This window comes from Gymnogyps californianus, chromosome 6 (assembly GCF_018139145.2).
Source record: "Gymnogyps californianus isolate 813 chromosome 6, ASM1813914v2, whole genome shotgun sequence".
NCBI classification, from domain to species: Eukaryota; Metazoa; Chordata; class Aves; order Accipitriformes; family Cathartidae; genus Gymnogyps; species Gymnogyps californianus.
In genome coordinates, this window is record NC_059476.1 from 14,888,315 (window position 1) to 14,916,296 (window position 27,982).

At 43.4% G+C, this 27,982-nt stretch overlaps 1 protein-coding gene across 1 annotated transcript; it reads right to left on the reverse strand.

The window, feature by feature from the left end:
• Positions 1-1,144: 1,144 nt before the first annotated feature.
• PDCD11 (programmed cell death 11) lies at positions 1,145-27,965 on the reverse strand. The gene is made up of 36 exons (XM_050899032.1): positions 27,910-27,965; positions 26,955-27,066; positions 26,250-26,381; positions 25,902-26,069; positions 24,830-24,991; positions 24,071-24,194; positions 23,521-23,702; positions 22,877-22,984; positions 22,195-22,401; positions 21,821-21,945; positions 21,120-21,180; positions 20,275-20,421; positions 19,900-20,151; positions 18,867-19,010; positions 17,965-18,165; positions 17,229-17,399; positions 16,607-16,826; positions 14,143-14,295; positions 12,972-13,087; positions 12,287-12,807; positions 11,733-11,795; positions 11,149-11,257; positions 10,544-10,633; positions 10,113-10,215; positions 9,408-9,585; positions 8,682-8,738; positions 7,754-7,876; positions 7,344-7,466; positions 6,952-7,147; positions 6,421-6,540; positions 5,945-6,088; positions 4,603-4,853; positions 3,818-3,986; positions 3,392-3,545; positions 2,653-2,818; positions 1,145-1,962 (listed from the first exon to the last, which is right to left on the reverse strand). The coding sequence occupies exons 2-36, from the start codon at positions 27,054-27,056 to the stop codon at positions 1,791-1,793; spliced, it is 5,514 nt and encodes a 1,837-aa protein (XP_050754989.1). The 5' UTR covers positions 27,057-27,066; positions 27,910-27,965; the 3' UTR covers positions 1,145-1,790.
• Positions 27,966-27,982: the final 17 nt, after the last annotated feature.

The following is a 27,982-nucleotide window of genomic DNA, read 5'->3' on the forward strand; positions in this document are numbered from 1 at the left end:
TAATTAACCCAACAGAAAAAGCCACCATCGTTGCAGCTGCGTTCTTAAAAAAAGCAGCAGCTGCTACTGGATGTTGCAAGCAGTGTCCTCCTCTAGAAGAGCATTCAGCAAAATCTGAGCACAGTACCCCGCTCTCCCTGGGGGCAAGAAGTGAAATGACTTGTTTCTGGATCCCAACGGACTTGGGAATTAATTACCTGCTGAATCATTCAGCCTTGCCAACACTGGGCATTCAGAGGCAGAAGAGCTGGGTCCCGCAGAGCTCTGGTTTTGAGTTCAGAGTACCTACAATGACTAAGACTCTTCAAGTTTGGTACTTCAAAGCTGGGCACCCACTTGCTAGTGTCTACATTGGATAATCACAGCTGTTTGCATACCCTGCTTTTCCCCTTGCCTTCAGTTCTTCATCTGTAAAACATGTGGATGATCACATCCACATCTTACTGGAGAGTTACAAGAATATGGATCTGACACCAGTGATAGAGCCTACGTACGTACCAGATACCTGGCTTTTTCCAAGCAGAAGGTTAGATTGGGATTACTTTTTTTCAGCACAGAAAAAACAATTTTTTCTTTGACTTCACTGATTTCTCTTAAGAGACAACAGCTACTGAAAATCACTATTTTTGCTGTCATCAATCCCTGGCAACTTGTTACAACAGATGGTTGCAATCAGGGGATCCATCGCAACTGGATGCTGTGGGCTTTAAAGGCATATGCCCTTTCAGCTGAAGAGGACAAAAGCATCCTGGGCTGCATTAGGAAGAGCATTACCAGCAGGTTGAGGGAGGTCATCCTTCCCCTCTGCTCTGCAGTGGTGAGACATTGGGGGTGATGTGTCAAGTACTGGGCTCCCCAGTACAGGAGAGATATGGGCTTACTGGGGAGAGTCCAGCAGAGGGACAGGAAAATGATTATGGGACTGGAATATCCGTCATAGAAGGGGAGGCTGAGAGAGCTGCAGCTGCTCAGCCTGAGGAGAAAGCTCAAGGTGGAGCATATCCACATGTATAAATATCTGACACAAGGATGTAAAAGAAGTGGCACCAGACTATTCTCAGTGGTGCTCAGTGACAGGACAAGAGGAAATGGGTACAAATTGAAATACAAGAAATTGAATTTAAATGTAAGAAAACACTTTCTTTACTGTGAACGTGGTCAAACATTGGAATAGGTTGCTCAGAGAGGTTGTGGAATTTCCATCCTTGGAGAAATCAAAACCAAACTGGACATGGTCCTGAGCAACCTAGTCTAGCTGACCCCTTCTTTGAGCAGGGGTTTGAACCAGATGATCTCCAGAGGTCCCTTCCAACCTCAACTATGCCACAATTCTGTGTTGCTCTGCCAATTTCTAGGAGCACAAAGGTGCTTGAGATACATCTTTCGAAGTGTTAATTCAGCCGAAAGGCAGGAATCTTCTCTGCCATCTTGACAGAGAGAGAAATAAATTTATAAGACATCGCTGTACTTAAAAATAGTGGGTCATAACTGCATCGTTTCCCCAGGAAAGTAGAACAGGTATGGCTGATGTTTGTATTAATTATAGAACAGTCTATATTTAAAAATGTGTCTTCAAAGTCATCAACAGACTAGGATTATTTGTAACATCTGGACAAAGCTGCAAACATTTATCAAATCTTTTCCTTTGGTTGTTTGTTCTTTCCAGTTTGGTCATAAACCAATACTCTCCAGAAACTCACTGTCCATGGACACTCATGGCAGAGCACCACACCTCTCAGTTCCCACACTGCGTGGAGAGTGGAGTCTCTCTGCTTTTACTTGCGCCGTACTCAGGTGTCAGCAAGGGAACTCTTGGTCTCCACATACTCAAGTGCTGCTCTTTTAACAGCCAGGACACTTCCTGTTGTACCAAATTTCTTCTCATAATCCAGGTAGCGTTTAAAGAAGAATTTCATCTTCTTTGGTGCTAAGCTCAGGTGTATGACCCTCTCAAAGATGTCCCTGCAAGAAACCAAAGTGATTCAGATCGCTGTGTTGGTGACAGCACTCAATACAAGCCCTGTATCCTGCCTTTGAACAAAGACCAGAGAGTCAGGGGAGACATTCAACCTGCTGCAAAGTGCTTGAAGAAAGAGATTCCTGACAACTGGCCAAAACCTCAAAGTAGAAGGCTTCTATTTGCTTGCAGAACTGTAAGGCTGCTGGTCAACTTAAGCTAAGATCCAGCCACTGTATTTGACGCTGCGTTCATTAAGTGGATGTGGCTGGATCCACAGTGGGGGAAGCTGGACTTCCTTTTGTCAACTCTCAGAAAACGGAAAAAAAAAAAAAAGTTTCTCTATTTTTATGTTACAAGATACACAAGGACTTGATCTCACCCTTCAGATACAAGACAAACCTTCCAGAGGGACAGGTCAACCTCAGTGCAAGTCCTCTAGTTTCTGTCATGCAGGCCACTACTTACAAATCAGTCCCCCTCTGCCCTATGGATCTCCTTGGAGTCTCCTCAGTCCTGGCAAGGATAAGCACTTCCACACACCCCAGTTTTCTTTCTCTAGGTGATAAAAATTCTCTTTTGCTCTGTTCTGGAAGCCCTATACAACCTCATGCTGCAGGGTACCTCTGCTCTTTTCAGGTGTTGCTCCAAGCACCGTACTCTGCTCCTTCCCAGCCTGCTGTAGTGCAACTCACCGTACTTCCTTCTGGCTGCCATGTTTGATCATGATGTCCATGTAGATGGACCAGATGTCTGTCCGCTTGGGATAGCTGCTGAGAGTGCTCTCGAAGAGGGCCTTGGCATGTTCCGGGTCACCAAAACGGAACTCCAGCTGTGCAAACCTTGAAATGACATCCACATCTGGAACAAGTAATGACATGTTAGGGTATCACAGGAGTTCTCTTCCCTATGAACAACCACGAGTGATAATTACACAGAACAGAGGCAGGCACCGAGACAGCACCATCTCTACCCAGAGATAAAAGGCACTGTTGTAAAGTGGTTCTGGACCAAGGTGGGATCAGAGTGGGAGAGAGAAGGGTCACAGTTCACTTCCCATTTCAGCTCTCTGCAGGAGACTGAAGTTTATTCTCACATTCAAAATGCATCTTGCAGCATCCACAGGCAGCCCCACAAACCTGGGACTAGACCAACTGAACTTTTCTAGAGGGCTGTAAGACTCAAAGTCGTCTTTGCTTTGGGTGCTTTGCTTCTGCCCATCACAGCAAATTCTATTGCAGAAGGATTTAGCACTGATACCCAGGCTGAAACTTCCCCTCCCTTGAGAGTCAAGGGCAGCACGTTCAGCACCAACTGGTTGCACTTTTCACTTATCACAAACGTTGTCACAGGCAGAGATGTCAGAGAGCAGTCCATCTACTGGAGACCCATCAACACATGGTCCACATTAAGGATGGGGAAGAGAGTGCTTACGTTCTTTGGTGGGCAAAGCCTTGAGAGCACGCTCCAAAAGCCTGTGTGTAGCCTCAGTCTGGCCTTGCTTCAGGAGGAAAGAGGCGTATTTCAGCCACACAGATTTCTCCTGACGGAAACGCTTCAGCATTGTGTGGTACAATTCTTCTGCTTGCTGGAAGGGCAGAGTTGGATTAGATCACACAGATTCATAATAAAGCCTTGTAGCTTTAAAACTCTTTCTCTTGGCCAAGGTATCTCCAAACACTCAGGACAGAAAAGCAAGTATCAATAGTTCCTTGTCTGCTGTCAATCATAACTACTAATCCCAATTAAGAATAGGGTAGGCCTAACATCTGACAGCCGGAAGCTTATACAGCCAGCATCGGTAGTTTACTGGCATGACTGCATGTGATACGTGCCTGGGACCTGCTTGCACTATCTTACCTTGTACTTCTCAGAATTGGCATAGATGTCACACAGATGCTGGAAGACTTTCAGAGGTTCATTGTATTGAACAGCTCTCTCAAAGACCTTCATCAGTGTCTCCTCAGTACCATACATGTTCTCCAAGTTCAGCAGAGCTACCCAGACATTCAGTTTCTCCTGTTCTTCCCTTAAAGCAGATGTGAACAAGAATATTTAGCCTTTTTCCAGTCTTCATCAGCTTTTTGCAAACCACCCTACAAAGACTCACTGACTTGTAGCCTGCCGCCAGGACAAAGGAAGGGGGCATACTGCTCACTGAAACACCACTTTTGGAATAGAGCACAGCAGTTGTTTCACACTACAACTTTTGATCACTGTTGTTTGTAATTAAAAACCACAAGGATGATTCAAGAAAGTACAATATACCTAATCATGCTGTAGAGATTATTTAATAAACAAGGGCATGTTTTGATTTAAGGACAACATCATTGACAGCATTATGGTCTTCCAAACCCTTCTGGCTGCTCAGAAGTATGTCCATGCACTCAGTGATACCTTGGGGAGTTACTGCGCTCATGAGCTGCAGCAACTCAGCTGCAGGCCAACTGTGGTGACTCAGGCCAGACCTTCAAAGGGCCAGCTGACAATTGTTACCATTTAATCCTTTTGAGCTCACTGAAACAGACTCTGCCACTCCACACACATGCACGCACACTAATGATGCTACCAATGCTCTTCTCCCACCACAACTACCCCACCATGGTTTATTCTTTGGGGCAAAGAAAGCGGAGCCCTGTTATTACCTGAAGCAGATTGTTTTAAGCGCTCGCTCTGCCACAGCTCTGGCCTTCTCAATCTCGGTAGCCTGGAGGTGGAAAGCCATGTACTGTAGCCAGAGGATGGAGCTGTTTGGACTGCTCAGCACCAGGCGGTCAAAGTCATCTGCTGACTGGGGCTGTCGACTAGGGTCCATCAGAGCTGCCTCTAATTTGCAGAGCTCCTTCTCCTTCTTCTGCTTCTCAAGCTCCTTCTCCTTCTTTGTTTGTTTCTTCAGCTGAAAGAGCAAAAACGGAGGACTGCGGAAAAGCAGGCACTTCATGTGGGAATAGGCAGGCCCAGTTAAAGCACAGCCAGACCTCAGTATTTCCAAGGCTAGGCAGTTTTCACAGGAAGAGATGAGGCCAATTGTTTAAGAGGGGGGGAAAACAGTACACACACCCCCACCCCTTCACACACAGTTCACACCTCCAAGAAGAGCAGCAGTACATGAAATCTCATTTCTTTTAATGAAATACATTGAGGGACCAAATACTTTGCTAGTAGGATTCACACTGTAGGATTCACTTCACAACTGTAGGATTCACACTTCACCCCTCCCCCTCATTCTTCCATCTTTACCCTCTGGGCCAGTGCTCATCCCCACCCTCCATGCTGTAAAATTCCAAGATACATGGGGAGAAATTGTGCAAGACTGGGGTATGTTGCTGGATCACTAAGGTGACTCAGGTCTAAACTGGGAACTGACAGTGCCATAGTTCTCTGCGCAAGGCAGTTATACCTTGGGCAACAAAGCATCGGCCATGCATGGCCTTTGCAGAGGTGAGTTGTGAGGGACAGGGGAAATCCTGAAGAGCAAACATGAAAGCAATTCATGAGCTTGTTTCTGATTTTGCTGAATTGCTCACGCTGGAAAACTCTTCTAAAAAATTACACCATAAAAGAAGAATTTTTTGGTGTTTTTCTAAGTAAGAGGACTATAATTTGAAAAGGTTTTTCATTTCCAGGTTTTCCTAGAAATTTACAGCACTCAGAAAAGTAAAACACAGAGCTGACATAAAATACAAAAATTTTACTTCCATGAAAATGTTTGTTTGACCCTAAATAATTATTTTTTTAGCATGTCAACATGAGAAGCCCTATTTTCATGCAGCCATGCTAAAATAGGGCATTTCCTCCTCTGTTTCAGAGATATCTGCTGCTAAGCGTAGTGCTCAGAGTAGTTAAGGAAGTACTGTATTAGCTGTCAGAGATGTTCCCTTGGGTTAAAAGGCTTCACTACAGGGCAGACAGACATGCAAATATCAAGACATCACATTACAGCCACCATGTGGTGTCTCCCATGCAGACAACACTAGTATACAGTACCTTCAACTGCAGATCCTCCTCCTCCTCACTCTCTGAGCTCTCTTCCTTCTGATTCAGCACAGGTACATCCATTGCATTCACGTCCTCATCCCAGGTGAAACCAATAGAAACCTGCAGCCTGGGAGCTTCACCAGGTTTCCTTATCTGTTTGGAGGAAGACAGGGAATGTCCTGAGTTTTAATTTGAAGTTTTTACACTGAGATCAGACAACTGCTGTTTGCTTGTGGCTTCTCTCTGGCCAGTACTATTGACTTCTCAGACTTGCAAACAGCCCACCAGCAAAAGCATTAAACTCTGGTCACCTCCGCTGTAATTTAAACTCAATCCATCTCAAGCCATTTTCAGACGATACAAACACCAGTCTGTGTCACTCCTATCTGCAGCAATGATACTTATTGTCATCCAAATCAAAACTGACACATCTCAATAGGGCTGGAAAGTCATTTCAGGCTCAGGTTCTCCTCCAAACTTCTCACCTTAGATTTCTTTTTAGCTGCCTCTTCCTCCGGGTCATCATCCTCCTCCCGGTAATACACCTCAATTCCACTGTCATTTTCATCTGCTGGGCAGATCTTCCTTTTTTTTGGCTTCGCCTCCTGCAACAAGGGGAAATGAGCGGATGGTGGAGGGCAACAACTGGGATGAATCTTAAAGGCAATTCTGATCACAAAGTAAAGAGCCTGACAGCACAGAGAGGGTGGTGCCCTGCCACAGCATCCCCCACTATCCTCTCACATAACAGAGACAACAGAGAATAAACTCATACTCATCTACATATGGTGCCAAGACCAACAGGATGGGCCACAGAGGCAACATAATTGGGCTGCTAATTCAGTTAACTCCTACCCAAACGGAATAGTTTCTGATTTTTGCTAATCTCCAATGCAATTTAATCTTTTTTCCTACTCTGTATAATTCCTCAGCCTGATCCCAGTGGATCTTCCTAGTCCCTTCAGTATTTGGGCCAACAAAGTCCTTTAGCATGTCTTGTGCAATCACATCCATACCTGCTCACTTTCAGAGTTTCCTCTTCTCCGTTTTGTCTTCAGCTTAAGCTCTTCTCTCTTTTCCCTGTCATCTGCCTCTCTTTTCTCTTCCTCTGCATCATATCGTGGTAGGTCTAAGGATTCAGGCAAGATGCTTGGCATCCCAGTGTCCTCAGGCAGGAGAGAGAGCTCGATATGTTTTTCTTTTCCATTTACACTGTGGTGGGTTGCCAGGAGTAGCAGAACAGAAGGGGGGGGGGGGGGGGGTGGAAATCAGAGCATTTACAATGACTGCAAGGACATGAACTTCTTTCAAATCTTCCCAGCTTTCATCCTCCCTCTTTCCATCCACTCCTCCTCCACCATCTCCTTTTTACTAATACATGGTCTCTTTTAAAGAACGTTGGACCTACCCAAGCACCTTGGCAGTGAGCAGCTTTCCTTCAGGCAGGTACTTTTCATATAAGGAGTGTTTCTGTACAAAGTAAGGGGAAACATTCTGGAACAGGATTCGGCCCAGAAGAGAAGTGGACAAGCTGAGAAGAGGAGGAAAAAGTAAATATTCCAGTGGGGGAAAAGAAAAATCAAAAGGTGCAGTGACTATATCTGTGGCACCACCAGTTCTATATAGCGTCACACAAACTTTCTCTAATTTCATAGGCTCAAGAAAGCAGCAATGACATCTTGATTCCCAGGAGGAAATTCATTTTGCGACATCGCATTACGCCAGAGACTGCTCGCAAACAAGATTCCAGAATCGTACATTCAAAATAAGTTCTCCAAGACCCCTCATTTCCCACAATAATTTTCTTATGCTACTCACCCAAAGAATACACCTGATGGAGTGATTGATTTGACATAGCCTCTCACTAGCTGGCCTTTTTTAACATCCTTAATACATGTTATTTCAACATCCTCCACTTTGCTGTTGCTCTTCGGGTTTAGCCTAAAAGACAAGAGAGGTTAGAAGTTAAAGCACTCGTCTGAATAATCCACATTCTGCTCTGGATACCAAAAAAAAGAAATCAGTATTAACAACAGCTAGTGCTTTCTGGAAAACGTACTGGATCAGAGAGATCCTTCAGTTTATTCAAATGTACTAATGGACTATCTGCATCTCTGCCAAGCTATACATAGCATTAGGGGATATACATGCTGCTGTAAACAAAGCCAAACAAAACAGATCAGCCTGGCTTCCTCTGACACTAAGAAAATGAGGAGAGTAAAATGCTGTCTGAAATTCTGTACAGCATTGGCTTGGGTTTTTTTCCCCACTTATTTCTAAGATACTTCATTCCACATGGTTTATGCATTTTTGTTCCACAGAGAAGACAAAGCAAGAGGCTCAGTTTTAAGAGACATTTAGGGCTAAGTCTGCTATTTAATCAAAACATTTACAATGCAGCTGAACATTGAAAAATAACGTGTTTGTATTGCAAATTCAATGGTGGAACTTTCCCTTTCTTCCCAAATAAACTAACAAAAAAGTTAAGTCAAGTCTAGAAGCTATGATAAACAGAAATTAAATCTGAATCCACTTGATCAGCTCCACATTAAGTGTCAGACACCTCCACGTTTGCTGATACACAGGAAAATCTTTCTGAAGTAGGAACAAGCCTCATCCCTTAAAAAAAATATAGTCCTTGTCCTTTTAACACTTCACACTGATCCGCCCAAACCAATAGTTACTGTATTTCACTATCCTTTTCTTCACTAGTAGGAGATCAACAGACTGGAGGGATGATACATACCGGGATTGCCGGAGAGATAACTGGATTTTGCCGTTCTCATTGGAGAGGATGTAACACCTGCATGGCAGAGTAAGGGGAGAAAACAGAAAGCTTTTTTACCCGTTAAAAAAAGCCACAGGTAGAAAATAGGTGTTTTCACTAGCAGAATGAAGCTCTAGAGGAAACAAACCATGCTGCCCCTTGGAGCACTTGCTGTCTAACACAAACCAACATGACGTAACAGTTCATGAAACCAGCTAAAGGGCTTTTTGAAACATATCTACTTGCTTTACCCAGTCTCTATTGCTAGTACAAAAGACTTAAAGATTGTCACAGCTGAATCACTTGGCCTGTTGCACTCTCCAGCATTCCCAATAAGTCTGTGAAGCAGGGAAATGCAATTACTTGTGCATTACAAATGTGAAGACAACTGACTTGCCAAACAGCCCAGAGAACCACAGCAGAGCTGGGATAACTGGCTTCCCTCACTCCCATCAGCACCTTAGCTAAGAGACTAGCTACTCTCAAAACACAGCCCAAAACAGCAGCTGAAAAGAGGCTGCTTCATACACAGAAAAAACAAGACTTTCACCCAAATGCATATAAGGTCATAAGTCAGCATTACTTCTTAGCTACAGACTGAACCTTACAGGTCTGGCATCATCTTATGGCAGTGAAAAGCCTGTCACCAAAGGGGGATATTTCTAAGCCCTGCAGCTTGAGGGAACAAGAAAGAGAATTACTGACCTGACAATCTTGCCAACTTTGAAGTCACCCAGAGGATTCTCCATGTAAGTATCATTCAGGTGAAAGATGCTGACTTTGCCAGTCTTCCCACCTGGCAGCGCAATGGTCAAACCAATGTGTGGAGTCACCTTTGTTACCATACCTACAGTGATGGTGTCCTGCTCCAGTGACTGAATTCCTGGAAAAAGTGAAGGAGGGAGAGGGATTCATAATACTCCAAAAGTATGCAACCAAAGCAACAGGGGTAATGAGTCAGTGAAGCTGATTTTAGTTGCCTAGTCACATGTCAAACCCACCAACTTTTGGTAAGGTGCAGTCTATGCACCCTCTCACTTCACAGCAACGTTTGCCTTGGTAGCCCAGACAAGGTCCCCTAGTTGCACAGTTCCAGGATCCAGAAGAACTGACAAACGTTGACAAATGTACCATCTCACATTTGAGATCAGAAGGGAATACGTTCATAAGGGCTAAGAGAAGGGCTTCAGTCTGAGACAGCAGGAAAGTGATTCTTTAGTCTAAAGGTCTGACCTCTCTTGCCTTGCATGCTGCTACATCTGGGTCAGGGTCCCAGGGGTTAGTTCTGTCCTACAGGGAGGTACAGCTTGGCTCTGGAGTGTAACACCTTCACCTGAGGGGTCAGTGCAGGCCCACCTCTGAGTAAAACAGCATATGCGGTGGGGTCCTGCTGTTAAGGCTCCACTATACCTGTGAGTGACAAGCAGAGGTTTGTTTTGGTGACATCTGTTCCAGTCACTGTAGCTGATATTGCCTGGCCATTTTTGAAGCTCTTTTCCGGATGTTTTAAGACCTGAAAGAAAAGAAAGACAGATTTCCACTTATTACCAGAAAAGGAGCTTTGCACAACTCTGACTGGCGTTTCTCCTATGAAGCTTTACACTTTCTATACACATCTTTGATATGTACACTTGACCAATAGCTCAGCATTGCTTCAATGCCTCTGCTATCCTGAGCCAAAGTAGATACAGACATAGTACTTGCTTGTCAGTGAGGGTAGTGATGCCTAAAGGGCAGAGCACTGGATTACGAATTCAAATGTCAGAAGTGTCTGCAGTCATTACTTGCAGCCATGTGCATGGAAAAAAAATTTGTGTAGCTTATCTGTAATGGCCTCTTACCTTGGTGTTCAGAGACAGCAGCAGATGAGGAACTCTTCCTCGAATGTCAGGGGCTACTTCTACCTCCAGCCAATTTTTGAGGATGTTATACTGAGAAGAGACCAAATAACCAGAGAAGACAGCATGAGACCTTGGGAAAAAAAAACCCTTCCCTGGTGGATTTGCTAATTTTTAAGGCTAGAAAGAACTACTCCAGCCTTGGCTCTTGCACCAAACAAAAATGGTGATTTGGCTTCTACTCTTGCAAGTGTAACGCTGCTGTGGTTCACAGGCAAGTGCACACAGGGAATCAGCAGTGAGCATACTTTGTGCTGGTGGCATACACAATTTCTCAAAGGCCATTTTGCTAGAGTGCAGGGTGGGAAGCATCTGCTGGCAACGAACAGGCATGTCAAAGAGGATGAGTCAGCTCGACTCCATCAAGTATACAAAATGTGACTTCCTTCTCCTACTCTCCCCACAAGACGCTGCACTTTGCATGGGCCACTCTTCACAGTTAATGAAGACCATAGTAGTGTTAGTGTTTAGGTCTGAACTAAGGCCCCTGAGGTCACCCCCACCTGCTGCCTCCCCCAGCACACTTCTTAGGAAGACTCTGACCTCACCTTTTTCACAAAACAGGTGACTGTCTGTCCAACATTGTAGAGTCCGAGTTTCTTGAGGGCATTGTCTTCTTGAAGGTTCAGCACTGCTGTGACTTTCCCCTCTATTTCGCTGTTTGCAAACAAAGAAAGAGGACATTAGTAAGACAGCTTTCGTCCTAATGATGAAGATAGGAGTTAGAAACCCAGGGGATTACAGTGAGCCAGTACTACTGTGACAATGCCTTTGTGACATTCATCCCCATCCCCTCCCCAGCTGCATCCTTCTGCAGGGAATTAATTCTTCCCTGGGCTTAAGAGGGAATCCCTCTGACATGAACGGACATGCCAGAGTCCAGACTGGCAGAACCTGAAGCCAAAAGGACATTCAAAGGAAATCATGTACTAGGAGAGCCCTGTGAGGTTTAACACAGTCCCCAGACCCAAGTTAGTGTGAAAGAGAGAGTAAGAGGCCTTGCCGCACTGCATACATGTGGAGGTCCTTGCTCATGACCAGCTCCTTCACAACTGGGAGGAACAAGGGAGGGAACCTACAAGGACACAAGGTCTGTGAAGAATCTGCAGACAGCACAGAGGCCAACACTTACCTTGGTCGAATGCTGAGCTCTGGAATGGACTGTGTAAAGTGTGGATGGGTGATGGGCAGGTACCTAAAGAACAGGAAAAGGATCAAAGTTTCTCATGATCTCCCCAGGCCCCAGTCACCCACCTGTAATCCCTCTACACTGGCAAAAAAAAACAGATGTAAGCCCTCTAAAGCTACCAAAGCCTTCCAGTTCCAGTTCTTCCTAGTACTATTTCAGTGGCAATTTAGATACCCGTAATACTCTGGCAAATTTAGTCCCTGGGGCCAAATCCTTCTTGTATTTAAGGCTTCCACTGGACGTTAAGAGTTTAGACATCTTTTTTTCTTGCAATCTATACTCCAGATAAATACAATGACATAGGTAGAGAGCCAATTCATCGAAACCTGGTTCTGGGATAGAATATAATAGCAGATTTCCTCAGGCCTCAACTACTCCAGCAAGGGTAGCTGTAACAGCATCTTTTGACAGAGGGAACAGCCTAGATCATCTGAACTGAGTAACTGTTTCACCCCTTGCATTCCCCAAGAAGTAATATTATGTGCATGTTTTCCCACCTGTGAGTATTCACATCTCTGCCTCCAATGACTCGAGCAGTCACCTTCTGTCCAGCTTTCAGAGTATATGTTGGAAAAGAGCCTATGGGCACTTCATCCAGAATCCGGGATGCATGGATTGAACCTGTCAGCTTGTCATCAATAGCAACTGTGACATGGGTTGGTTTGACGGATTTAACAGTACCAGTAACAATATCCCCCAGGGAAAGCGAGTGTTTCACAGCAGCAAGCATCTCTTCTAATGCTGTCTCAGATTCATTCCGGACCCTTACAAAAACATTCTTCTTTGCTGGGCCTTGTACTGCTAACAAGACTCCATGGTCATTCACCTTCGCTACTTTTAAGGTTGCAGAGATTGTTTGTCCCACCTTCAGTTTTTCTGAGTCAAAGCGGAAGGTGTCGTTGAAGTGAGACGCTATGGGGATAGCTGCCAGCTGGCCTGTTTCCAACAAAGACACGATGGCAAACTCTTCTGCTATGTGCTGCACGATGGCAGAGTGCTGGGAGTTCTCTGTGAGCCGCTAAAGAGAAATGGAGATAGTGACTTCTCCTGCTGAGATTTTGATTCCCTCCACTCTACCTCCCACAGTTCTAAAAGACGAAACAGCCCCCTCTCAAAATTCATTAATTGTCTAGAGTTTGCTAGACGAACAGAAACACACAAATCCAAAAACTGAATACATACTTGCTTGGCTCTTTGTTTTAACAGTTCTTCCCGAAGAGAAACATACACCTTGGATGTGAGGGCATCCACATGAAGAACCAATGCCTTGGTTTTCTCACCAGGAACAATATTTTTGTCTACAAATGAGAATAAGGAGATTATCTCCTGATGACAGTGAAGAATTTTGAGCAACTGAGCTAGTGGCACATGACAGACAGGAAGGGTTGCATGTGGTTCAGTTTTATTCCTGAAGACCATAATGATAAAAAGACTGCTTAATTACTAATTGTAACTAAGTTACTGTAACAAAGTCAACTTAGTACCAAATGTATAATAAGTCTCTTTAAGAAAAGAACAGATTCCTCCAACATCAATGGCAAGGAGGAAAGAAAAAGGGGGCTTTTTTATTTGGAAAAAAAGTCCGATGCTTTCATGGAAGAACTAAATTGATTTTATGAAGATGCAAATCTTAAATAACGCAGGCAAGGCTGACTAAACACAAATTCAAGGTGATACAGGTTTTGAAAAAGATTATGCTAACATTTGCACAAAACCATCATCAGTCTATCTGTTGCTGAGGAAACAAAGAAACTCTACTGAACACAGAAGTGCTGGGATATTACTCCTGCTGAAGTTAGCAGTTTATATTGGTTTCATTGGTTTATTCGTTATCTCAGCAGGTACTTGTTTGGTTCTGCATAATACGGCACTTTTCTGCTTTAATTTTTGAATTGCAAAGTACCAAAATTGCAGTCCTGTTTTAAAGTCATATTGGTTTAAAAGAAAAATTAAAAGCAATTTCAGGTAGAGCATACTCCAAGGAACATATTTCTAAAGTAAGAAGAAAAAAAATGAGAAAGCTGGAGCTTGTATTAATACTTTGTCTATATACAGTATGCTTCAACTAAGGATCTCAGAGCACAAACTAGACCTTACAAGGTGCCCAAGATATGAGGCAGGATTAGGTCTGGTTTACAGATGGGGTAACAGAGGCACAGGTAGGTTTAAATGATATGTTCCAAATCACGCAAATGGGTCACCAACAGATTAGGAAACTAAACTACTCTTCAAGCCCATCCCTACTCTGATCAGACTCCTCCCATGTTAGTTCCTCATCAGTAGAATTCACTTCAGGGCAGAGGTTTCAAAGTACAAGAGTGAAAACCAAAGCAAGCAAAGACAAGACCCTCACCTCCCAAATGGTAGCGAGTGGCTGTTACAGTCAAGCCTGTGACACAGCTGCCACTGAACAGTGCTGAGCCATCCTCCTTCACATCCTGCACGACCAGCTGCAGCTCCTTCCCAAGCACCAACTCACAAAGGCCTCGGGCCATGCTGGGCTCTCCTAAACAAAGGGAAGAAAAAGTGGGAAGTCAGTTTTACCTATGCTGTTTCTTTGCAAAACAAAGAGAGCCTTCACATTTGCTCAAGAGTGCATGAACAAGCATTTATATCCACCTTCATAACAGAAAACAAAGTTCAGGCTCCTAAATCTGTAGAAATAGTACATTCTAAGAGTTAATCAAAGTAGAAACACTTTTGTGACATTAAGGATCTGGTAACGTTGGAGAGAACATTTTCCAATCTTACAGAAACACTGGCACACAGCATTGCATATAGAAAAAGGTGAAAGCAAAATAGATTAATACTAAAAACACAAAACAGACCTGTCACTTCACAGTTATAGGAAACAAAATATTAAACACTACTGGATATAAAAAGAACCTAAAAAGGCAAAGTCAGAATTTGATAAAAATCAACTGCAATACATCCAGTATTCCTAACACTAGAAAAACAGCATGTGAGAAAACCTTTGCTGGAGGACTCATTCAGCAAACCTGTAACACAAGCAGGCAAATCTATTTGTACAGACTCATCCTCATGTGAGTACTAGGTTTGGGTTATCACAAGCACTTGAGCGCCAGCATAATTATCCTTGTACTTTCTAGTTAAGCAGATCCTGCACAAGGCTCAGGGCGGTTGAAAAATCCCTCTGTGAAAATCAAGCATCTCATGCACAAATATCAACAACAAAAAAAACCTCGATGATCACAGCATGCACAAATGCAGATTTCTGCACTGTAAGAATAGTAGGAGCAGTTCTTGACTGCCAGTAAAAAAGAATGCTAGTGTCCTTCACTGTCATAGTTAAAAAAAGCACTGTTAGATGAAGGTAGAAATTTCTCATCAGTTATGAGTTACCAGCAAATACAATATGCATACAAATAATACATCATTACTCTTGTCAATGATTCCTCTTTATTTTGATGGACAAAGCTAGTCCTATTTGCTTAAACACAATAAGAGCGCCTGCTGCCTGCAGTGTATAATAGGCAAGTAAGGAAATTCTTCTTAAATCAAAGCCTTCTCCTTTATTATTTTAACCCTCCAAAAGCATCATTCACTTCAAACAGATGTACTATTCTTCAGAAAGCACCAGGGGAAAAAAGATCATAGCTTTACCATTGGACAGCTAACTCACTCAGCCTTTCTAATGTCACAGCAAGTGACATTGATGCACTGACTCAGGCCACTTCCAGTTATCTTCTGTCCTTCACTTTTGAGTACAGAAAATTGATATGATGTCCATTCTGATTCTTACGTGCCTATCACCCTAGTATCCAGGCATCAGTGCTGTTTCTCCTAAACTAAGTAATTAGCAGGGGTAGGTCTTAAGTGCCTATTTCTAATACATGAGTTTGCACACAACAAGAGCCTCCCATACTGCTTATCACCATTCTCTTTTCAGGCATTTGGGTAAATTCAGGTTTGAGCATTGGGCATCCTGTTTTGCTTCACTGGTGCTTTGTGGCAATTCACTCAGGCACACAGAAATAAACTCCTTCTGGACTTCCACGAGTCTTTCTTCCACTTAAAAAAAAACCAACAGAAAAACCATATGCCTACACCTCTGTTGGCACATTAGATAGATTTCACAGCTTGGCCCAGTATCTCTTATATCTGTAAACTCTTTGGAGTTTAACAACTGTTTACTGACCAGAGAAATCGGGTCTGCAGACTAAGGCTCTTAAAATACAAGAGCATAGAGTACCAAAAATTAACCATTGCCAGATTCAAAATAAACAAATAGAGACAATACTTCATGTGACGCATAATTAAACAGTGAAACTACTGCCACATGTCTCAATTGACTAACTTTTAGATTGGTTCATAAAGCAATTACAAATATTCACACCAAAAAAGTGTCTCCAAGGCTGGAGAAAGGCTTTGATCCACAGAACATCCAGTCTCACTCTGGCCTTTCTTATTTTCACCTTCACAGGCCCTTCAAGGAACCCATCCTTTTGTACCATTGTGTCTGCCTTCCTCTTCTGGTATATGGACCTCACAGTTCATCTATTTATCCCCTTATTTTTAATTCTCTAAGCTTCAACCCAAAATCAATGTAAGAGGCCTAGCAGACTTCAGTGAAAAGAGCAGCTTCTTTGGCTTATTCCAGCTGTAGTTCCAAACAGCATTCTTGTCAATGGCAGACACTGCACACACATCCTTCTAAGAAGCTCCTCTTGGAAGCGAAGTCTTTGCTTGAACTGACCTTTCTTTCACTAAAAAGAAAACGGTTTTCCCTTTTTGTTCCTCTGGAGCCCCTTTTTTGTGATATGATCCCCTTTAGCAAAACATGTGCAATCTTTTACCTCTTCGTCTCAACAAGTTCCTGATTTCTTTCATCTCCTTGAAATATTGATTCAGCAGGGCAAAGCTCTCTGCAGCAGAATCGCCTGAGCTGCACTCTGACACCTTCAGATTGAGGAGCACACGTTGCTTCTCCTCATCAATGCTCATCACCTTCGCAATCACAGTCTGTCCCACCACAAAGTGGTCCTTGGTGTCCGTCACAAACTTGTCACTCATGCTCTGTGCAAAGGAAACAAAGGGGCAAGGGTTACTGAGCACAGCTGCTAACTATCAACCACCCGCAGGGCTGTTCAGAAGAAGGGTTTGAGTTCAGACTTCATAAAAATCCGTAAGAGAAATTAACAAAGACTAATGAAAAGCCATCAATTAAAATGAATTACTGAAGTCACATGAAATCCTTGTTGAAGATTAAGCTCACTTGAATAAAGTTCTTTGTTTCATTTTGGAAGTGAATTAAAACACAAACCTAAAAGCAGCTTTTACCCTACTGGAGGAAGCTGTGCAAATGCAGGATCCACAGTCCTATTGTTCCCTCCTTGTTATTGTACCTTTGCTAAAAGCCACATTTCAAGCATGCCTGATTGCACACATGCTGTTTACTGAAGTGAATGCATTGCTTACCACTTTGGGTGCCAGTCCTGTCACACCAAAAGGGAACTCCACAAACACTCCAAAGGGCATCACATTCCTCACGTAACCAGTCAACAGCATCCCAGGCTGGATTTCAGAGAAACTTCTCACAACTTGCTCCTCCTGTACAGCAGAAATCACTGCAGACTTTCTGCTCAAGATCTGAACCACGAGTCAGGAAAAATGGGAAAAGATGAATGAAAGGAGCCCAATGCCAAGCAAATCTCTTGGTGCTGCTAACCATTGGGCTAGAGCACTTTTTGCAGGTTATACAGTACAGGAGCTCAAAATCCTGCAATTCCAATTTCTGTCTTGATCTCTCTACACTAAAATTTAGCAACAAATGTCTCTTAAGCTGCTCAGCATTAAAGATGCGTGCTTCACACTAGCAGAAATGTCAACTTCCTAATATTTCAGTTCTTATTTTTGGTATAAAAACAGCAAAATTTTTGCTAAGGTTGTGATATGATTAACAGCCCAGAAGTTGGTTGGGAAGATCAGTCAATTCACAACCAAGTCCTGGTTCTGATGGGATTCTAGCAGCAGCTGAGCCTCACTTTTAACACAAGCAAGTTATAACAACTCTGTGAAGCATCGCTAGATTGACAGGCACTTCCACTTCAACACACTAACTAGTATATCTTCTGTTTGTTGCAGATACTCTGGATTCCTGACAGATATTTCCTTCCCCCCGCTTTGTTTGACTGGTTGAGGTGGCAAAGGATACAATATGCTCTCCCTTGTCACTCAGGCACATAACTCTGGGCAGGACATCTCCCTCTTGAAGACAATGCCACAGGAGCTTGCAGGTAGCAACAAAGTCAGAGAGGTGCACTGTGGGAATTGAGGCTATCACATTGCCTTCATCTTCTAAGATAGAAACCTCTAGCCCATTATCTTTCTTCTTCAAGATTTTCACATCAACCATCTGAAAAGAGAACAAATACAGTGATATAAAATTCCAAGTGTCTTTGAAGCCATCCCTTTTGATGCACAGGGTACCAATGTTGTGCTGCAGGGGCTCTGATATTGCCTCCTAGCTATATATGAGAAAATCTCACATTAACAGGGCTGAGCCTAGAAAGCATGCCAACATTGATAGTAAAATAACAAGTAATTCTCAGCTCCCAGAGAAATCAAGAGCTAGAAACATTCTCTTGGTTGTGACTTTTTATGTGAAGGACAAAGGGAATAATTCAAACAAGATTAGAACTGTCCTGTTCCTGCATTAGCAATATCTGCAGAGTGTTGATCTGTGTTCATTCCAAAGACAACGGGGAAGCATTTCAAAACATTTCTCTGAAGTTGTCTTTTTCCAGGGAGCAAAAGCAGCTGCTTTTGGAGTGAGAACATCAGCAGCATCCAGAAGAAAGAGGACTCCACCTAGGAGTAGGAGCACTAACTGGTACCTCCAGAAGGACTCTCCTGGGACTCCTTTATCCTGACCTCTCACAACAGAGATCCTGTTTTTGATCCAGGAGGCCAACCACACAATGAGAAATGCACATTTAATGCTAGTTCCTGACTACCAACAGCTTTTCTTGAAGCAAAGTTGTTCAAAGTGATACCAAATCATTTGGAAAACAAGTAGGAAAAGGCAAAAAAGGGAGCAGTCATTGAATTCAATACCTCTCCTATTTGATATTTCACTTCCTGTTTCTTCTTTGGAGTACATTCCTTTTTGTCCTCCAGGGCAGGCTTGCTTGATAACCTGAAGGACAACAAGAGTCTTTCCTGCTGGGGCTCACATTTTAAGACCATTACTTTAACAACCTGCAGCAAAAAAAAGACAAAACAAAAGTTTAATTCAGCTGACCCTCCTCCTCAGTGTGCTACCACCCACAAAATGAGACAGGGAAATGCATACACAGTACACTTTTCTCTCACACCTAAGGATAGCAAGCCAGTGACTATACCTTAATACGTTCAACCAGAGACAAATGTCCTTCTGATCACACAGATGGAAAATGGAAGTATGTAATCATTAAATGACTTGCTAAAAGTGTGTAGCAGGTCTCTAGCAGAGTTGAGAATAAAATTCAGATCTCCAGATTTGCAGTCAGAAATCTTGACTAGAAAATTACCCTTCTCCTCAGCCAGCCAACAAACAGTAGGATTAAAGACTAACAAAAGCACCAGAAAAAATAATGAAGAGGGCTGAGATCTCTATAAGCCCGCCCACAACAAAGACCAGAACTTGGTGAACAGTATGGTTCCCAGAGTGCCCAGTTTAAGATGTGCAGGATTTGAAACAAACAGGAAAACCAGAATAATGCAGAGGCAGAAAACCTCATCCTTCTGATTCTGTACGTACGAGTTTTAATTTTCTTAGAAGAAACTGCAGCCTAGAACCCCAAACTTCTACTAAGATCTCAGTAACTCAACCAAGTGTAGTCCCTATATCACATACCATGGTGCTTCCTGCACACCAGAACAGAAAGAGCCTAGAAACAAAGACAGGTCTGTGAAATACTCAAAGAAGAGCTGCCCTTTCACAGCCTAATCTGTTCAAATGGAGCACAACTATTACTTAAAGTGAAAGGACATAAACATCTCTTGGTGTAGCTGGTTCCTCCAGGGGAAAACCCATGTTGCAGCCAACTCAACTGCAGATTTCTCTTTTGCATTCAAACACAAGGCATGGCATAGGTACACTAATTACCTGGCCTTCATGGAAGACTTTATCTGGACAAGATATGGGTTCTGAGCTCAGCTCATTCTTGGGTACCAGACCTTTGACATCATTGTAGAACTTCACAATGCAGCCAAACTCCCTTGCACACACCACAAAGCCATGTGTGATCAGACCTGGTTTTGCATCTTCATAAGTGGAGAGGACTGGAAGCTTTGATTGGACGAGACTTTTCTTCAGAGTAAGGATCAGCTTCCTTCCTGCAGGATCGCACTCTAGCACCTACAAGAATGAAGTACAAGAAGGTTCAAAAAGTATGTCTGCCATCGCCTGACCAATCCAGCTGCTAAATACTCAGAACAAAAGAGTGCAAAGCAGCTGAAGACCCTGTCTGGCAGCTCTCACCCGACACCTGACTTCATCTCCTATGTTGTACTTCTTCTCAGGCTGTTTCAGGATCACATCAGCAAGATGCATGGATGGCACGAGCCCTTTAATCCCATCAGTCACTTTCACCTGCATCCCAATGGGTTTCAGAGCAAACACTTTGCCCTAGAACCCAAAATAGGGAAAAGGATCAGTAAATTCAGCATGAAAAGGAGACCATGCACAGGTAGGAAACAGCCAAGACACTGAATCACCTATTATCACCAAATCTAATCACCCTCCAAAAAATAAAATCTTCGTCCAACCTACACTCCACCCAACCAATCTGACCCATTAACTTTCATACATTCCATAAGGTTGTTTTACAGCCTCTTTTCCTTAAGCACAGGCTACTTCTGCAAAATCCCTATTGACTCTGGCAAACTAGAATTGTTTCCAGAGGCATAATCCAATACAGTCATGACTCAGACATAAGAATGATCATAACTGAGTAACTTTCTGCCTGTCAGCTGATTGCGATGGTCCATACATGAACTTGCACTTTGAGCGCAAGGCGAGTTTTAGTTTCTTTCACTCAAGTCTTTCTAAAAACGTATTCATGGCCATAAATAAATGACTGACCATGGCTAAAATTTGATTGCCTTGGCAGCATCATGAATGAAAACCTGAACAAAACGGGGAAAGAAAAGTAGCGCATTCCATTAATCAAGTCCTGCAGGGAGAGGTTTTTCTCCTCACTTTAATCTCACTAGTCTGGATCAGAAGTTGAACATACATATTAGGCAGAGGAAATGCACACTAGCTAGATCATTGTTCTAAGTATAACGGCCACACAGTACTGTGTAAGTCCTTCAGAAGCTCACCTGCACCACGTCCCCTGTGTGGATATCTTGGTATTGCAGAAACCGCGCTTCAATAATCTGACTAGGAAAGAGACACAGCAAGAGATGACCAATCAGTCAACTTGAAGGAAATCCAGGATAAGAGGGGACAGTCCCCTCTTTGCCTTGTCCCAAATACCCATTATCCCATACATCCCCCCAGTGCTCTACAACTTCGGAGTTCTGTGTTTTACTCCAACTGATCCACCTCCCAAAACAGCTCCCTGGACATAAAGTTCAGGGAGGTGCACCAGGCTCCATTCCAGGTGACAGCCACACAGTTATGGCCACCAGCCATGGCTCCATGAAAGGGGAACCCATCATCTGCATTGCTTAAAGCCACACAGATGGAAATACTAAGAGGGAGGAGCAAAATGGGCTGGGACTTGGAAGATCAAGGTTCAACTTCCTGGTCAGCCACAGTCTTCTGACATGATCTCGGCAGAAGTAATTTAGCCTCCCTGTGCCTCAGCTCATCAGCTATATAGACGGTGTCCCAATTCCCTATACTATGGGGAGGATATGCAAGATGCCCAGACAACGTGATGTGAGATAACAGAGATACAAGCCAAAAACCACAAATGGTAAGTTCCAGTCCAGCAAAGCAATGTAGTATATTCCACTCTCAACCACACCCTTCTAAATCCTTCAACCAATTTTCTGGAAGAGTCTATGAAACTTACTACTTCAGAGATACAATACACATCTCATCCATCAGGCTGTAGTCAACAATCCGACATTTATGTTTGCATCCTGTCTTAAATGCCCCAGGTTTGAAGGATTTTCTGGTTTTTGAAAGATGTTTCAACTAGAAAAAAACAAATTGCAATTTAGTGTTTGGAAAATAGAAGCACCGATGTAGACCTTAGGTTGAAGTGGTAGCACTTGACAAAATTGTTCTTCTAACATACTCTCTCTGTGCAGCAGGTTTCACCTTAATTTTGTTGTATTTGTCTCACAAAGAGCATAAAGGTAGAAAATAAAACCTCCTCCTAGCCTCCTTCCCCAGGAGGCTAAGATAGCTATGGAGGACTTGCCTCACCACCCTGGTACTTACCCGTGCAAATGCAAGAGTGCCATCATCAAGCTCAAAGACGGCGCCAAACTGCTTGTAGAAGGCTTTCACTGTCGACTCCTCCACCACTGCCCCCATGCGATCACTGGAGAGCTGGTTGGGGGATCCCCCAGGGTGGAGGAAGGCCTGCCGTAGAGTAAGCCGCACCACCTTGGAGGTGGGGTGGATAGAGAGGATGCAAGCTTTCATCTAGGAGAAGACAGTATGTTCGTTAAACACTAGGTTGTAAACAAAAGAGAAAGGCACATTGCTCATGTTTTTAGACATTATGCTTGGTACCTGAGCTCTTTGTCCATGTACAAGCACCTTCCAATATTACTACTAAGACATCACTTCAGTTCTAACAGCTTTGCAGATGAGGGATTTTTGCTTTTGTCTGTTGTTTACAGACTAGTCTGGTACCAATGCAGTGAGAGGAACATGACCGCACAAGTCATTTTTCTATCACTTGCAAGTCTCTCATGCTTCTCAAATAAGTCTTCCATTACCCCAGGAATGGCTTTACTCTTTACAGCTCTAAAGCAGCCAGGACAATAATTCAAATAAAAGATGAGAAAGACGGCTATCATCAGTAAGATTTCAGAGATTATTCCACGGAAATGTTGGAGAAGATAAAAGATGTTGTACGCAACACACCACTCCAGCCATCCTTCAATCTCCTTACCACTTGATCTGGAGAATAGTTCATGGATTTCTCTGGGTCCACGTGCATGAAATCCACAATGCCAGTGAAGGAAGACAGAAAGCTCAGTTTGAGCCCAAGTGGGGCCACCTAGGAAGGGGAAGGAGAAGATGCCAAAAAAAATTTGCACTCAGTTTTCACGCAGCTCAAACAGAGAGCAATTCACACATTTCACAAAAAGGTACTGTCAGTGCTAATCAACAAGCACATCGCAAGAGACAGGAAAACCGCTAACAATTCTGCTTTCTACATTGTTTTGCAAAACAATCCTTTAGTTTTTTGATAATGCTGTGTGTACTCTGAAGACTACTGCTAACCTGTTGAATACTTTACCTAGGTAAAGGCCAGGGAAGCACAAAATGGATCCTGTTCTGCTTCAAGCTTCATCACCAACTTCAGACTGAAGCCTTTATACTCGTGGCATCAACCAGGACAGAGATCAGACCTTAGGTGAATGAGGTGGAGGGAGCGTCTAGCAGATAATAGTATTTGCTCAATTGTAAAGTAATTGAGCCCAAGCACAAAATTTTCCAGGGCATAAACTTTCATCTCTACTTCACCTGTCTCCCTGCCTTCAGCAAGGCTCAAAAAAACCAACAACAAAACAAACTCAAACCAGAGCTTACCTTCTGCACTCGAGCTTTCACCACCAGCCCTGGCAATAAATTAGAGAGCGTCCAGTTCTGTCGCTCTGTTGCAAGGGATGCAGCAACCTCTGATCGATCAACGGACAAACGGACCACTCTTCCCCCGTTCTTTACTTCCACAATGACACAGTTCAGGTTCTGGCCTATTTTTAAGTCAAGCCCTACAAAGACAAGTCACGGCATAAAACCTCCACCAGGAACACTCAGGGATTCCCTTCCACTCTTCCCAAAGCTTTTTCAGAGTTCCCTCTATTTTAAGAAGTTATACCTCCTCTCAATCTAAGCGAAGTTTACTGCCAGCAGGGATGGATGGGCTTGGAACAGTAACATAGTCTGTCGGAAAACAGGCTGAAACTCAACGGCTAGTTGCAGACCAGCCACAAAACTGCTGTTTTCAGCAACTCACAAAGACTCCGCCTTGACCCAATCTCATTGAGGTGCACTAACACCACAGATACAACAAGCTTTAATCCCTGTCATTCTCCACCTCCATTTTAACCCCAGCAGCTCCTCCTGCACTACTTCTTACCTCTCTTGACTGCTTTGATGTAATTTTGGGCTTTCTGATGAGGCAGGAAAGCATGAGTCCCACTGACTCCAATATCAATGAGGTAGCCATGGTCTTCCACACTAGACACAAAGCCAGAGAGCAGCTGTTGGGAGGGAAGCACTGCAATTCAGTAACACAATGAAACAGCTGGGTCTTCAAAGAATGCACATCTGGTAAGAGATTCCCCACCCAAGTACTCACTTGTTTCATAAGGACAGAGAACTGAGTTTTCCAGAGCAGAAGAAAGAACACTACATTCTTTCTTATTACACAACTCATCTGGCAGTGAGGTCTCAACTCTACCCTTATCCAACTATGCATGTATGGAGTTCACAAACCAGTATGGAAGAAAATTGGGATGCTCAAAAATAGCAGGTGCTCTAATTGCAGGCACATGCCTACAATCTTACAGCTGGAAACACAAAAACTAAACAACTAAGCACCTCTGCAAGGCATGTTAAATATTATTCTCTTCATAAATAACAAAGAAACCTACCCAGAAAGAAATCATTAAATAACTTGTCTGCAGTGAAACAGAATCAGATGAATGGATTTCATGAGCGACAACCTGGAGCCAAGACCCAATACTGCCCTCTCCTCCCAGGTCTCTTCCATGCTGGGAGCAGCTCCACATTCTGCTCTCACCCCATGCAAGGACAAACTGAAGTGTTCCCCCATGCACTGTGCAAGAGGCACCTCCAAAGCCTAGAGAGGCTGTGACAGACCCAGAACACATACCATGCCCGATGTTAGTGCTGAAGCATTCAGACCCTTATTGACCTTCTTGGGGTCGATCGATAATTTGATACTCCGGCGTCCGTCAGCACTTTTCTCAACACTGGTCACAATACATCTGACCAGTGTCCCTGGAGAATACAGGTCCACCAGCGAATTCAAGTCCTGCCCAGTAAGATGATCAAGAGAGAAACATACAGATTTTACAATATTAAACAATATAAGAAGGCCAGAATTTGTTATTGAAGTAGCTTTTGAAATCAAAATCCCATAGGAAAGTCCTGTTTCTCTGTCAACACTACAATAAAAGGCAGGAAATGCCACAAACACCAGGATCTCAATATAGAGGCAGGGATGACACTATGTGATGTTAGCAAGACTGGTAGGCTTTGCTTAAGAAGGAATACTATGTGGGCCGGAGTCAGGAGGTTGCAGCTGAGGAAACATCTACAGAGCCAAAAGTGACCCTAACCTCACCTCCCTCTTTAGCAGAGAAAAACACCAGCACCAAAAGGCTAGTGTACCTGGCAGATCCTACATTCCGCAACACCTTGGGAAAACTCATGGAGTGCTGACACCAGCCAGATGGGGTAACAGATTACTCCATCCTCTTTCTTTCTAGCAATGAGCATTATCAGGAAATTGCAAAATTTGCTTGGAAAAGCCAGTTCCAAGCCAAGGTCTACGTTAGCACTACGCAGCAGCACATAGCATGTGTCAACACACAATTAAACTGCAAGGACTGTGCTACTCCCCATGCCCCTGAGAAACGCTTGCACCCTCACATCATTTTCCAAACATTTCCCTAACTTCTTCCCATCACTGCCTACAGCCAGGGATCAGTATTTAGCTTCAGCAGCAGATAGGCAATGCAAATCTCTTCACATTCAACAGGCTGTCTATGAAATTCAAGGATTATTTAGCCAAGGCTAAGGCATTGCAGGTGATCAAATTCAAGTCAGCTGCAAGACACCAGAAACCAGGCTCCTAAGCAAGACCGCAGCGTTGGTTCTGAGGTATTATTAACACTCCCTAGCTCCCAGGCACAAATCACAGTCCCAGTCCAAGGTCTCACCTCCAGGAGTTCTCCTTGGGCCACCTGTTTGCTCAGCATTTTGCTGTAGGCATCGCTGATCTGCGTGACCGGCACAAATCCTGAAAGTCCATTGGGCAAGCTGATGACTAGCTCATAGACACTGACCTCTTTTATACAACCAAGGAGCAGCATCCCCTCACAGAGCGCCTGGGAAAGCAGGAAGAATAGCATACTGTGGATATCTTGGCAAGTCAGTGATAACAGGGTGGTAAACACACTTTTGTCCCAAATCACTGGTATATTTTACACGTTTAGTGAGGAAGAACACGCCATTTTTATCTAGCCCAGAAGAGAGATGCACAAAAAATCAAACATTTATCCACAAACCTCAATTGTGAGTGGTTCAATATTCACAACACTGTCTTTAGCAGTGGCTATTTTGTCTGCCTTGAACTTTTTCTGCTTTCCTTGTTCCCTTTGGCTCCTTTTTCTTTTCTGGGATTTTTCTTCATTCTGAACCTAAAGCAGATTATAAGCAGAGAGGGGAAAAAATAAAAGTGGATAAAGAGATGAACTTTGCACTAAGGCAGAACTCTGCTGCCAGGAATCAAATCAGAAGAAAATACTAGGATTGGAGGAAAAAAGAGAACAACTTTGCTAACTGCTATATGTCTACATGCACATCTTCCAAAACATCTCCTTTGGGCTGAGGCTGATCATTTATAAAACTGTTAATCTTGGGAATGGAAAAGAGTAGCACAAGTGATCTGCACCACACTCTACTAAGAGAAAAAGAAAGACCAAACCAGCCTCACTATACAAGCACCTCGGGATAAGATGCTTGTGGAAAGCTTAAAAGCTAAAGCCTGATCGATAATTTTGATTGAACGTTTTCTGTCACCACATTCAACATGCATCAGACATCAGGGATCTTTAAGAGATCAGGAGAAAGGTGGATGTCAGCAGTCATCTCTTTCTGGAAGTCCCTCCTATAGTTTACTATAGAAGTAACAGATAGAAAGGATTGCAGGTCATATTCTGACAGTGGAAGAGCTCTGAGAAGAGTTAATCAAGAACACGCAAACAACATACATCGAACAAATTGTCCCGCTCAAACTTTGGGTTGGGTGTTTTTCCCTCTGTGGGTTTTTTCTGGATGCCCCCTCGAGGAAAGTTTTCTTCCATGGATGCCATGCTTGCACTTCTTTAGGACAAATAACAAAACAGAGATTAAATGTGCAGTTGTTAGACTTGTTCCTCACAAACACTGAAGAGACATAAGAGTGAACTACCCCCAAACTAAGAAAGAATTCAGATGGCTACTTTACAGTTAGTCAGTGGCAAAACAGAAACTCATGTCCAAATGTATTTAACATTTGACTACACTGAAGTGTTGCAATAGTCCATCTAAATATGCGCATCCCTAACACTTTTTACTATTACCCAATTCTACTAGACTAAAGTATTAATTTTTTAAGGCATTTAGATACACCGCACAGATATTCATAAAACTGCTTTAACCATAAGTTTCCTGAACAGATATTTATTATATTCAGTGGACAAGGTGAAATTACCAGCTTCAGTCATCAAGGAGAAAGTTGTGAGTGAAAAGCTAAGTAAGCTTGGTCTGCATTTTTACTTTCTGGCTACCACCCTTAAAGGTTAATATAATTTGATACATCTTTGTGTAAACTATAAGTATATACATTTAATAGATATGTTTAACCTTACTACGTTTCAATCAGTACACAACACCTTATTTATTAGGTCACGATTCACATTCTATTTATTACTTTGGTCAACAGTACATCTACAGAAATTAGCACTGAAACACTATTTCGTCGAATTTAAAGTAGTCTGTTAGACATATAAAACTACTTTAGACGTGAAAGCACATAATAAAGTTAAAGTTCATCAAGGCCCGCTTCATCAAAGGGCTCGCCAAGCAACAGAGACACCTTCCACGGCCGGTAACTGAGCCGGCTGCACCCGTCACGCCACGCAGCTGGACCAGACAGGGCTGAAGCTCTGCCCGCAGGGGCCTTACCTCACCGGCCGCTGCCGCTCTGGCCCCCGCAGCCCCTCACTCGCTGCCGCCGGGCCCCGGGCCGCTGCCGGGG

Coding starts and splice junctions, on each gene's coding strand:
- PDCD11 (XM_050899032.1), bottom strand. CDS start 27,056: ATGGCATCCATGGAAGAAAACTTTCCTCGAGGGGGCATCCAGAAAAAA. Junction 11,258..11,732: donor GAGCTCAGCATTCGACCAAG/GTAAGTGTTGGC, acceptor GTTTGCAAACAG/CGAAATAGAGGGGAAAGTCA. Junction 6,541..6,951: donor GAAACTCTGAAAGTGAGCAG/GTATGGATGTGA, acceptor CCCTTGTTGCAG/GAGGCGAAGCCAAAAAAAAG.